Here is a 12,898-nt window from a genome sequence, read left to right on the forward strand (position 1 = left end):
CACCTGCTTTCTGTCTCTGACTCTCACCAGTTTGGATACTGCATATAAGTGATGTCATACAACATGTGGCCTGTGTGTCTAGCTTTCACCCAGGAGAGTGTTTGAAGATTTATCCACATAGTAACATGTGTCAGTACTTCATTTTCTTTTCTGTGGACTCAAAAAGATGGCATCTTGTGGACATACATAATCGTGTTTATCTATTTTTTTCAAATGGACATTTGTTGCTTGGTTGGTTCCACGTTTTGGCTGTTGGGAGTAATGCTGCTGTGGACATTCCTGTACAGGGATTAGTTTGAGCACCAGTGTGCACTTCTTTGAGGTGTGTGCCCCAAGTGAAAGTGCCAGGTCACCCAGCAGTTCTCTGTGTGACTCACCGAGGGCCTGCCGTAGCGGCCACAATATTTTGCATTCCCACCAGCACTATATAATCCTCATTTCTTTACATCCTGACCAGCACTTATCACTCCATTTTGTGAAATAATAGGCATCCTGTTGGATATGAAGTGGTAGCTCTTCGTGGTTTTGATTTATATTTCTTACTGACTGATGGAGTTGAGTATCTTCTTGTATGCTGTTGGCCATCCATCTGGCATCTTTGTAAAAATGTCTGTTTAGATTCTTTACCCATTTTGCATTTGGGCAGTTGGGTGGTTTGTCTTTCCTTAGGGTTGTTGTACCTTGGTTTTTTATGGAAATTTTCAGATACCCACTAAAGTAATGAGAGTGGTAAAGCGACCCTGCATACACATTCCCTGGGCACAAGTCATTGCATATGGTCCTCGAGTTCTCCCCACCTGGAGGCTTCCAGAACAACTCCCAGCCCTTTAATGTCATCTTGCATTTAGTTTAAACTTCCCGATTGAAACATGGTTTTATAGTTGGTTTGCTAGAATTAAGATCCAGATAAGGCTCAGACTTTGCATTTGGATAATATACTTCTTTTAGTCAATTTTAATCTTAAATTTCCCCCTTCTTTTCCCCCTTTTCAGTTTGTGTTCTTGAAGGGACTGGATCACATTTTTTTTTTTAAGATTTTATTTATTTATTTGAGAGAGAATGAGAGAGAGAGCATGAGAGAGGAGAAGGTCAGAGGGAGAAGCAGACTCCCCAAGGAGCTGGGAGCCCAATGCGGGGCTCGATCCTGGAAGTCCGGGATCATGACCTGAGCCGAAGGCAGCTACTCAACCAACTGAGCCACCCAGGTGCCCTGGATCACATATCTTAACAGAACTTCTATATTTTAGGTTTTGCTGACTACCTCCCTGTGGTGTTCCCCCTGGTATAAGCTAGAAAATAGAACTTGAGGTTAGGTCTGATTCCAGTTCTAGTGTTTGGCAGAAACACCTGAGCTGTGGAGTTGTGTCCGTCTCTCCAGGTAGCAAAGCAGGACCGGCTCTTTCTCTGAGATGGCACCGGCCCCTCATCCTCATTGTTGCCAAGTGATGCCATTCCATTTCTGTCAGTCACTCCTGCTTCATTGGAATTCCTCCTCACAGACTCCTTGGTCAGCTGTTTAATTGCCTTGCCATCCATTTTGGTCAGGAAAGTTCCATCCTATGCTTGATCCTCTCCCTTGATTTCCCAGCACTCAGGATCATGAGTGGTTTCCAAGCTGGGCTGGGTGTGCTTCTGTGAGCATCATCATGAACTCCCGGATTTGACCTTTTAAATGTTCCCATCCACTGCACTTCCACCCACTGGCAGTCTTTAAATCAGTCCAGACTTGGGTCATCTGGAGACCTTCAAAGAAAATCGGTGTCTGGGCAGCTGGGTCAGCCTTCTCTAGGGTAGAGCTGAGCATGTTACCTTGAAAAGGCCTTGCAGGTGATTCTGATGCACAGTGAAGATTGAAGGTCTTTGTTGGAACCCCCTCCCCAACAAGGGGCACAAGATGCAGGGCCCTGTGTTCAAGATCGCTGGCTCAGCCTGGGCTGTCTGCCCTGCCTTCCTTCCTTATCCCTGCTTTACCATGTAGTCCCAACACCTGGACTTCATGATGAGCAAGCCTCGTGGACAAGGACAAGCAAGCCTGCCCTCCTCTTTTCTCCCCTCCTCTCTTCTTCCCTGACCTGGAGCAGAGCTTGGCTAAACTTCATAAGGGAGATGGCACAAAAGTCCCCAGGGCAGCACCCTAAGATCTGCAGCCAGACTGGGCCTGACACTTACACCGTGGCAGCCCTGACTCCAAGCAGGTTTTTGCTTGTTAACTTCCAGGGTCTTCTGGGGCCTTCTGTGTTTAGTACTACGAGCAGGGGTAAATACTGTCTGTTGATGTTTTTTACCTCTCTTTTAGACATCACATCCCCCTGCCATACCACAGAGAAAAGGATACCCCTATCTGCTTCTCCCAGATTTCCCTCCAGACCTTGCCCCCTGGCCTGGAGCTGAAGCAGTTGGGTAGGGGTTTTGTTTGTAATCCAGTTGTACCTCCTGAAGGCTGCGCTGTGACACCCAGCAGGTGGCATCCCCAATATCTTCAGTCATGGGAAGGACCCTGCCTTTCTGCCTGTGTCTGGGTCTATGACACCACTGTCAACAGTTGAGACAGGTCTAAGGAAATCGGTGTGAACAGAGAGATGAATCATGGTGTTTGGCTTCTTGCCCTGTGCTCATAAAAGTGGCATTTCCTTAAATAGATCAGAACCTTAATAACTATTTAAAGAACATGTGGTATTTGGGAGTGTATTTTATGGCCCTTAATTAAACTTCAGACAGATTAAAACATTTTTAAGATGTTTTATAACATTTTTTATCTTTCTCTGTGGAGATTTGTGTAACTTTCACTCTCTTACCCCACCCCTCAACTCTCAGTGCATACAAGGGCACACCAAAGTGGGGCCACCTGAAGCCCACAGGCAGAGGACAACCTCCTATCATAGTCTTTAGAGCAGGTGAGGGCATCTGGCCCAGCTCCAGAAGGAGCGAGTGGGAAACACCCAGCTGATCCTGTGGAGGGGTGTGAGGTGTTAGGCGATTTTACGAGTCTAGGTCTGAGTTTTTATGATAGTGAAAAGAACAGCAGATGAGCTTCTAAAGCAGGCTACGTCCATCTGCCCAGTCAGATCTCTTAGTGGACGTTTATTGGATGGGAGGACGTAAGCCTGTAGGAGAAAATGCGACAGAGTGCCTCATTTGAGTCTGTGCTGAATGCTTTCTTGAACTTTTGTTCTGACACATATCATAATCCTCTCATTTTTGTCCACCTAATCCAAAGATAGACTTATCTGGAAGAGTAGAAAAGTCCCGAGTTGACCTGAGAACCAAATGCAAAATCTGAATTTATTAATTAGAAACTTGTATTATAGGGGCGCCTGGGTGGCTTGGTCGTTAGACGTCTGCCTTCCGCTCAGGTCATGATCCCAGGGCTCTGGGATCGAGCCCTGCATCATGCTCCATGCTCGAAAGTCTGCTTTTTCTCTTCTGCTTCTCTTTGTCCCACTCCCCCTGCTGCTGTTCCCTCGCTTGCTGTGTCTCTCTCTGTCAAATAAATAAAATTTTTTAAAAAAAAGAAAGAAAAAGAAACTTGTATTATAATTACGAGTATGTTCCATTGTCCCTATTTTAAAAAGAAAACTGTTCCCTTAGAGATCTTGGCACCATTGACTGTGAATAATGAGCAATAGAAAGTCCTTCCGTTAGTGTGCATATTCCCCTCAAAACATCGTTTTTTGGGCTTTAAGAATAGTTTATTTTAAAGGTATCGGCTGGCCTGCTGAAGCAGCCGTGCATGTAGGGGTCAGGACCTGTGTGGGTGGAAGGCCCTTGACCCTCTGCAGCCCCTGCACTGATCTACAAAATGTCACTGGGCCCATCTGCCCAGATAGAGTGCACTCACGCTTTACAGTCAAGGGTTTTACCTTAGGCACAGAAAAATGCCACTTTTTAAAAATAGTCCATTTCTAGACAACCTTTGTGAAGTAAGTAAACATGTCAAAAAAGTGTATGTCATAGGACCATTACAGGTAATTGAACTTCGTGATGAGGTGGCCTCTTAAACCTAAATTGATAGCCGTGGAATCAAGAGCTCCAGAGAGGAAGCCGGGGGAGTTTTCATCTTTCATCTGAATTTTCTTGTACCCTTTTCAGCCTCAGAGAACTGGCTTTGTTGTTTATATAGACTTCTCTCTGTTCGATCTGCGTTATTTCCCAGTAATTTGATTTTTTAGCCCTGATCAAAGTGGTGAGATGGGGGAGCAGAAGGCCCCAGCCCAGCGCTGCTGTGGTGATGTGGGGTGGTGGCAGCCTTGCCTGGGGCCTGCTATCTCAGATTTTAGGCTTTTCTTTACTTCCCTTGAAGCCCTGGCCTCATTTTCCCTGCCGGGTCTCTCTGGAGGGGTGAAGAGGTAGAGGGACAGGGGTCAGAACACTCAGAGGTCTCACTTGGATTTGGTGTGTAGTTCCTCACTGTCCTCTGCAGGGTACAGTGCCCAGCCTGGCCCCTGCCAGCTGGCGGAGGCGGAGACACCTGCCAGCCTGCCTGGGCCTGGACTTTGTTTTGATTTGGAAGTTTGGTTGTCAGGTACTTCAAAGTTAACTCCCCCTACCCTGGATCTCAAGAGGCCATTGTTTCCTCATTGTTTAAATTTCTTTGGCATGTTTTGTAAATGAAGCCGCTGCTCTGCCTGGAGGTTCCAGGCTTGAGGTTGGGTTTGTGTTGAGGAAGCTGGGGAAGGCTGGGGTTCCCACAGCTGGGGAGCTGGGGCGCAGCCATTTCCTCTGCTGCAGGAGCCTCTGCCCTGTGGCGTGGGGAGGCCAGGCACGTAGGCGGCTCTGCCAGACGCCTGCCTTTCAGGGAGCTGGAGAGGGGGCTGTGGCGGCAGGAAGTGGAGATTTGTTTTCCTCCAGAAATGAATGTGGCCTCTGGGGGCAAGGGTTGGGAGTCCTCGGCGTCCACATGTTGCCGTTGACCTCCCACAGGGCTCGGACTCGTCTGTAAGAGGCTACTTGCCCTGTTGTTCAGGCGATGATATGAGGTGCCCTGGGCTCTTTGATCAGGCACTTGTCATGAGGTCTGGTCGGGTTCCTAGGAGGAGTGTGGACCGGCTTTGGATGGGCCTGAGTTTGAATAATCCCCCAGGTCAGCTCTGGAACCTGGGCCTTCTTGAGTCCCAGCCTCCTTACCTGAAACTGCTTCTAGGTGACGATGGAATTAGAATGACACCCTGTCCTCCCTGCTGCCAGCCCAGCACCTTGGACAGGTCACTTCCCTTCCCTGATTCGTTTCCTCCCAGGTGGCACTGGCGCCCCTGGCTGGCTGCTTCCTGAGATTCAGACGAGATGAAAGAGGCCCCTTTGCTGGGGCAGCAATCAGCAGTTACCATCGGACACTGCTGGGTGCACAGTGCCCTCATGGGAGGCGGGGGCTGTCCTTGTTCCCTGGAGCGGGGACCTGTCAAGATTAGGACAGGAATGCTTGTTTGGGCTGTGTCATGGCCAGAAGCGTGAGGCCTGCTGCCTGGAGGCAGAGAGGACCTACCAGGCCCCGGTGGCTGGGGAGGGGTTGGTGGGCTCACTTACGGAGGCCTAGTCAGATGGCCCTGAAAGCTTGCGGAGACCTTCCCTATGACTCTTGGCAGGTTTGCATTCTTTTGTGCTTTAATCTGCTACTTTTTCTCACCACAGTTTATGAACAATGCTTTCATGCCAGATTGGTGTGACTAGCTGCCCCAGATAATCAGGTTACCGAGGGGAAATGACCCCTGGAATGATGGCCCACAGAGCTGCTGCCTTTTCGAAGGCTTGCGCTGAGTAGAAACCCCTCCCCCGCCAACACACACACACCCAGAGGGCAGCATTCTGGGTGTCTAGAGCCAGGGCCAGAAAAATCGTTTCAGTGATGAGGCTGATGAAAAGTTCAGCCCCGTGCTCTTCCACGCTACTTGGCTGCTTTTCTAAGGGGACTGACCGCGAGCTGTGTGTCTTCCTGGAAGGGCCACTTGCCCAGCCTAGTCCTATCCTCCCCACCTGCCCCTCGTCCATGAGCCCCAGGTCCCCTACTTGGTGTGAGGACCTAACAGTTTGTAAACCTGGGGTGAAGTATGGCAGAGTTTGTAAAACCCTGTACACATACACATAGTATTCTTGTCGCTATGGTCACTTGTCCCTGGGAGGAGTGGCAACCTGTATCCAGGAGTGGGGTGTTTGCCTTCACTAATAAAGTCTGGGCTTCCCAGTCCTCTAGGAGCTCACCTTTGGTGCAGTTGAAGTCTGCGTGAAAGAAACAGTGGGGCCTCAAACAAGAGGCATTTGGGAAGTATTCTCTTTTTGGGTCTGTGGCATTGACATAAAGTGTGTGAATTTCCAAAATTTAACTGTAGAGTTTCAACTTCAAAAGGATTCTTGCAAATAAGGGTAAAGTCTACAGATCACCCAAAGGGTGTTATCATATAGTCAGCTATTCTGAATAGGTTATTTTTATAGTTGCAAATAATTTACTATGAATGTGGAAAGAGGCACCTCTTCAAAGAAAACCAAGGTGATCCGTGGAGAAGCTCTGTGGGGAAGCACACATCCCCAGCATCAGTCGGCTCCCAGTGCCTCCTAAGGCAAGAAGGCAGCTGTTGATGTCCTCAGAACACAGAGGTTTTAATAGATAGTAAATCTGTGCCTAGAGCCCTCAGAGGTGAGGTCAGAATGAATCCTAACTTCTTAACATAGCACTTTTGCTCCCCAAGGCCGGCAAGGCTGCAGAGCTGCCAACCAGCTCCCTGCGCCCAAAGCTCTTCACACGAGGGGGCAGTGACCCCGATGTGTGCGGCCAGGGGGGTGGTGACCTGTAGGCGGTGGGCAGGATGGGATGGGCACCTTCTGAAAAGGCCGGTCCCTGACCTCTGCCGGTCTTCAGACATGACCTGTAACACACTGTGCCTTCTCCAGAAGCTCTCCCTGCCTGGGGTTTGGAAGCCATGTGGCATCTGAGGCTGCCTTCCCCCTCCATGACACGCTCCTGAAAAGATCACAGGGTTTGTTACTTACATGTATTTTTCTTTTCCTTCAGAATATTGACATTACGAACTTCAGCAGCAGCTGGAATGACGGGCTGGCCTTCTGCGCTCTCCTGCATACGTACCTTCCGGCCCACATTCCGTATCAAGAGCTGAACAGCCAGGATAAGGTAGGCTGATGAAACAGCCCAGCTCCTGGCATCCTTACCACACAGGAGAGGCAGAGCTTCCCAGCTGTAGGGCCCCTGCCACAACACTGCCTCACAGCGGCCCCCTCCCAGCTTAGTCTTATTCTGGGATTGAGTTATTTGTGCTGAGCTAGCCAGTCCCTGACCTACCTTGTGTGGGACATTTGGTGGGTTCAGCATTCCCCAAGGACAACATTCCTAGTGGGAGGAGTCAGCCTTCCTGGGTGATGACATTTAGGATCGAAGGCTTTACTCTTGAGAGCAACTCAGGGCATGAGTGGTTTGGGCAGTGCTTCCCATGCTGGGGCAGTCTCCTGCTAGCCTGTGTAGTTCAGTCATCCCACTTAGGGAGCTTGCTCAGGGACCGGGTCAGGGCCAGCCCCTGCCCAGAGGGACATGAGGAGAGGCCCCAGGCCTGAGCCCTCCTCTGGTACCCTCATCCCCTCAGATAACACTTGAAGATTCCCCCCAGGGAGGAAGCTCACTTGATGGGTGTTTCTTTTTTCTTTTTTTTTTTTTTTAAAGATTTTATTTATTTATTTATTTGATAGAGAGAGGTCACAAGTAGGCATAGAGGCAGGCAGAGAGAGAGAGAGAGAGAGGAGGAAGCAGGCTCCCTGCTGAGCAGAGTGCCCGATGCGGGACTCGATCCCAGGACCCTGAGATCATGACCTGAGCCGAAGGCAGTGGCTTAACCCACTGAGCCACCCAGGTGCCCTTGACGGTTGTTTCTGATGAGCTTTTGGGTCCAGGTCCAGGCGCCTCAGGACTGATGTGTCAAAAGTGGCCTTTTTGCACAGTGAGAAAAGAACGAGTGTGTGGAGATTGCTCCATGGCTGGTTCCAAGAGGAGCGGGGGGGCCTGCGGAGGGGCAGTCAGGTTCAGTGGGCGCTCCAAGGGTCCAGTGTAGGTTCATTCTGGTACCACATGGAGGTGGCTGTCCATCTTCCCCAGCAGCATGAGTAGTGCAGGTCCCCTTCCTCCTGGCCTTGCTTGTCCACTCTAGTCACGCAGTTTGTTTTACAGCGAAGGAACTTCACACTGGCCTTCCAGGCAGCTGAAAGCGTTGGCATCAAATCCACACTGGTGAGTCACTGGCAGGGTCCCTCTTTGTTAAGAAGAGTTTCCTTCTCATTAAGGGAGATCCTAGGTGGTGTGGTGGCCTGATGATCAAGGGGCTAGTGGGTGAAGATGGGGGTCCACCGAGGCCTTTGCCAGCAAAATGCATGTCTCGTTAGAAAGGTACAAGCTGGGCTTTCACCTCTGTCCCATGGGCGCTTTATGCCTCACATGAAGTGTCCAAAGGAAGCACCCTAAGTTGGATAGAGTCATCTTGCCTACAGCCCCAGCAGTTTTGACTTCCTTAGAGTCCAGAAGAAAAAAATGCTAACAAGTTTGTAACCAGTCACTGTCAGAGGCACATTCCTCCAGGTCTGTCTGCCTTTTGTCAAAGAAGGAGGCTTTAGAGGCCGAGCAGGCACTCCCGTGCTTCACAGGGACCGTGGCAGACACCACTCAGGTGTGAGACATGAGCTGTAGAAAACCCTCAAGTTTCAGGGTCGTCATGCCACTGCCCAGCACCCACAGTAGCTCACAACCGACGTGCTTCTGTCAGAGCTCTCACCCTGTCACCATGTCTGACTTTCTGAAGAAGGTACTGGGTCCAGATACAGAGCCAGTCCTTCCACACCCAGTGACACTGAGGTTATATAAACTTGGTGCCGTGGTATTGGTCATGCAGGGGCACACGGTGGCCAGCGCGCAACTTGGGGAGTTCCGCAGTAAGAGCCCCATGAGGCCAGGTCACTGCCCCAAGGGCACCTCTCAGCCTGACTGGTAACAGCTGGATGGCTTTGAAGAAGTGTTTACATTCGTATTTACCCCACAGGAGTGTTCATGTAAAGGTCCAGAAGTCTATCTTCGGACTTGAAGAAATAAGCTTATTTAGGGTGGTCTCTATTCAGTTGTACAGAGAAAGAGAAGTTACCATTATTGAAATGTTTTCTGTTATGTGGGTATTTTACATCATGTGGGAAGTTCCAACATATTAAAGTGGGCCATTCCCCCCGACCCCCAAAAATCTTTATTTTGAACAAACATGTTTTTCTTTTTCTATACCAAGTCATAATTGGGTGGCCTATTCCAACCTGCTGTCCATGGCCTCAACTCAGAACCTCCCAGAGCAGCACCCCAGAACCTCCCAGAGCAGACTTCCCCCTGGAAAGTCACGGGGATGTTCTTCAGCAACAGTGGGTCTCTTTTGGGGGCCTCCAAATTCTATATCTGAGTCCTGGCTTTTCCCACATTCGTTTTCATCAGCTGGTATCTCACACGACTGGTATTCTGCAGAATACAATCAGAAAACAGTGTTTTTGATGATTTCAGATGGTTGCCATGGTGAAGGGCATGGGAAAGTTGAGTTCTGGGAGCCCTGGGTGCCCAGAGACTCTCCTGGGACAGAGACTGGGTTGAGAAAGGCGCTCAGAAGCGACCACCTGGAGGGGTTTAAGAAAGGAGGCAGACAGGGTTGAAGGCCCCAGAGAAGATGATAACAAGCCTCGGAGGGCCATGGCCGGGAGCAGGGGCTCTCCTATGTGGGGCTCTGGGGTGGGGCTTAGGCACAGAGAGGCAGCTCAGGGATAATGCTGAAGCTTCCAGGCACACTTGGCAGCAATGGAGCAGGCATTTTGCCAAGGCCTTTGGGAGGTGTGATCTGGCTTGGCCCAAAGTCAGAGGCCCTGCCCTGTGCAGCCGGTGTAGCTGCCAGGGAGCCTGTCGGAACGGGCCCAGAAGTGACCGGGATTATAACGACGTTTCTTCCTTCTCCACTAGGACATTAATGAAATGGTGCGGACTGAGCGGCCTGATTGGCAGAGTGTGATGCTCTACGTGACAGCAATCTACAAGTACTTCGAAACCTGAGCACCTCTGAAGGACTCTTCCCGTTACCAAGTGACACCAATGCCATTAGCTACGCACCCCGTAAAGCTTTCAGTGACTCTCTGAGCTGCCCCGCAGCGTGTGAGCCTTCAGCCGGGGCCTCTGAGTCAGGAGAACTCAGTCCTATCTGGCCCCCGGCTTGCAGCCGGCTCTGCACACATGACCTGTCCGGCCCAAGGTTGGCCTGGGCTCCACGCATGTCACACACGCTGTTTGCTGCCAGTTTTTTTCTGAAGAGAATATTGAACTGCATTAGTGCTGTGGGGTGTGCAAACCAGCTCCTGCACAGCTAAACCTGGGAAAGTGGGTGAAACTCAGTGGGCAGCTCACCGGGGGTTAGTGAAAGCTTTCGCCACAGCTCTTCTCGACTGCTCACCAATGCGGCTTCTGTCACCCATGAGAACCCGGCAGGGGACTCGGCGCCCGGCAGAGGTGCTGGGGAGTAGGCTGCAGCCCTGGACGTGGAGGGCCATGGAGTACATCACCATGGCTATAGGGCAGCCACTGCTTCCGTGTGGTGGGGCTGATGTGGCCTGCGTGATTTAGGTGTCTGCAGCTTGAGCTAACAGTGAATTGTGACTCGAGTTCCCAGCTGGTGGCGCCCGTCACTGCTGAAGGGCTGGTTTTGTGGCTGGGCGCCCTTCGAGTGGAGGTGGCCCCTGTCCTCGGCACTGCCAACCTGTCCTTCAGCATGGAAGGGGCTTGGAAACCCAGGTCTGTCTTTAGGTTTCTGTACAAAAGAATTGGTTAAAAGGAGTTCTAGTTTAAAAAAATTTTTTTTTCTTATGAGCAATATTGGGGGAATATAGCTCCTGATCTCTTAGTACCAAAGTTAAATTGTTCTAGTAAAGATAGAGATGAAACATGAAATCTGGACATTAGCATGGTGAAAGCCAGAAATGAAGTCAGAAGTAGCAGGAGAAAAAGCCAAACACCTGGAGAGAGCCCTGCAGGGTAATTTAAAGTCACTGAGTCACTCAGATAAAATCCTCCTGGGCAAGAATTTAAGGAAGTGCCTTAAGTCTCCTTGCACGGGTACACCAGATAGAGGGTCTTGGAGGCCACCATGACTACAGCCACAGCGGATAGCATCAGGGCTGGTGGCCTGCATCCCTGTGATGGAGTTGGTCCTTTGCCATGCCACCCTCCAGGTTCCAAGTGACAGGCAGCTGCACCTGTACCCCTTCTGTGTGGTGGAACTGAAGCCTTATTATGAGGGGTTCTGTTGAGATGACTCTCAGGCTGGGACTCAGCCCTTCTTGGGAACAGGGATCCCACATCTCATGTGCGCCTAACACAGTAGCTGTTGGTTTGAACAGCGTCGAGACCTGTTGCTTCTAGAATACAACTGTGTTTGGCACTTACAAAGTAGCACGAGGAAGAGTTGCCACTGGTGGAAGCACCATCGCTGCCTCAGCCATAGGATGTGAAGAAGGCTGCCCAGCCAGCATGTGGGCCCAAGGGTTCTGTGTTCAAGCATCATGTTCTAGAGTAGGAGTTTGAGGTGTCTGTAGCCTAGGAAGGAATGTGGTTATTGTGAAATGGGCTGTGTGTGTGTGTGTGTTTGTTTATGGCCTGCTGGCCCACAGTCACCAGCTGGCTGATAAGTGCCCATCAACCCTGCCCAGATGTCCCAACCTGGCAGCTCTGGCTGCTGTCCCGACTGGAGGCTTTTTGTGAAATGCCTATTTTCGGCTAAGGAAGGAGAGACTCAGTGAGCAGAACCCAGCCCCAGGGCGCACCAGAAGACCCTGGCGGATACCTGTCCCCATCCTCCCTGGTCAGGTTCCGTTCTGGCTTCTGTTGCTCTGTTGACAGTTGCTCTCTGCTCTCAGATGAGGGACTGTTAGGTGAGAATTATCGTTTTTTAAATGTCTCTCCACTCGGTCTTCCCAAGTCCCACTTTTGCTCTCATTTGCCTTCGTGGAAGCCTGTGCTCCTGTCTAGACCCAGTGTCTGACTGCAGCCATGTTTTTGTTTATTTATTATTATTGGGGGGTGCTTTTTTGTCCTATGAAGGAGAAGACTTTCCTGGGCTGCAGTTCACACATCTGTTCCTTCCTAGCCAAGTGACCCAGCCCTGGCAGCTCATGCTGGGGGACCTGGGGCTGTGCCCCCAAGGCCGCCATTGGGGTCGGTGACAGGGAGAGGGTGGCCGCAGGAAGTGCCAGGACTGGGCCCAGCCTGTTTAAGGGCCCATCTCTGCCTTCCTGACAAGAGGCTGTGCCAGGGTACCCAGCCAGGCCACCTACATTTGTGTGTGGCTCCACAGACGAGAAAATTCTAGAAGCATGACTTCTTTTTCTAATAGGATCCTTTTAACACTGTTGGCTTTATGGGATAATCTAAATAGTCATATATACCTAAAAGTGCTACTCTGAGGTGCTTTTAGTCCAGTGGCACTTGACATGAAGCCCCCAGGAAGTCATTTTGTCTCTTTTCCCTTTAAGCACAAGCTTTACTGCAAAAGGGCCAGTTCCATTTCTGTATCTCTCAACCACAGGCTTCTGCTGACTGACAGTACTTTTTTATTTTGTTCTATTAAATATTCTTGAATGTATTAAAATTACTGAAACACATCAGGCTCGGACTTTTCTAACTCTACGCTTCCAGCTGCTCCTCTGACATGGTGTGAACGGGACCCTGGCCACCCCCTGGGACTGACTGTGGCAACAGGAGGGCACCTGAGCCCAGGCTCCATCCCCTCTGGCTGGCCCTCCCCTGCAGTTCACAGACTGGGAAGTGTTGTGGTTGAGGGACCTGAGGGAGTGAGTGGGAGTGCTGGTGTCTTCCAGGTCCCACCGTGGCCTGCAAAGCAGAACT

The 12,898-nt window shown here is 50.5% G+C and overlaps 1 protein-coding gene across 2 annotated transcripts in view; it reads left to right on the forward strand.

Annotated features, from left to right (window-relative positions):
- SPECC1L (sperm antigen with calponin homology and coiled-coil domains 1 like) overlaps positions 1 to 12,654 on the forward strand; it is a 138,989-nt gene extending 126,335 nt beyond the window's left edge. For both annotated transcript variants that reach the window (XM_059408944.1, XM_059408942.1), the window contains 3 exons: positions 7,001 to 7,117; positions 8,162 to 8,221; positions 9,968 to 12,654. In XM_059408944.1, coding sequence (XP_059264927.1) covers positions 7,001 to 7,117; positions 8,162 to 8,221; positions 9,968 to 10,057 — 267 coding nt within the window. In that variant the 3' untranslated portion in view covers positions 10,058 to 12,654. The remainder of the gene's footprint in view (positions 1 to 7,000; positions 7,118 to 8,161; positions 8,222 to 9,967) is intronic.
- The last annotated feature ends 244 nt before the right edge of the window (positions 12,655 to 12,898 follow it).

The sequence above is a fragment of the Mustela nigripes genome, chromosome 8 (genome assembly GCF_022355385.1).
Source record: "Mustela nigripes isolate SB6536 chromosome 8, MUSNIG.SB6536, whole genome shotgun sequence".
In the NCBI taxonomy this organism is placed as follows: domain Eukaryota; kingdom Metazoa; phylum Chordata; class Mammalia; order Carnivora; family Mustelidae; genus Mustela; species Mustela nigripes.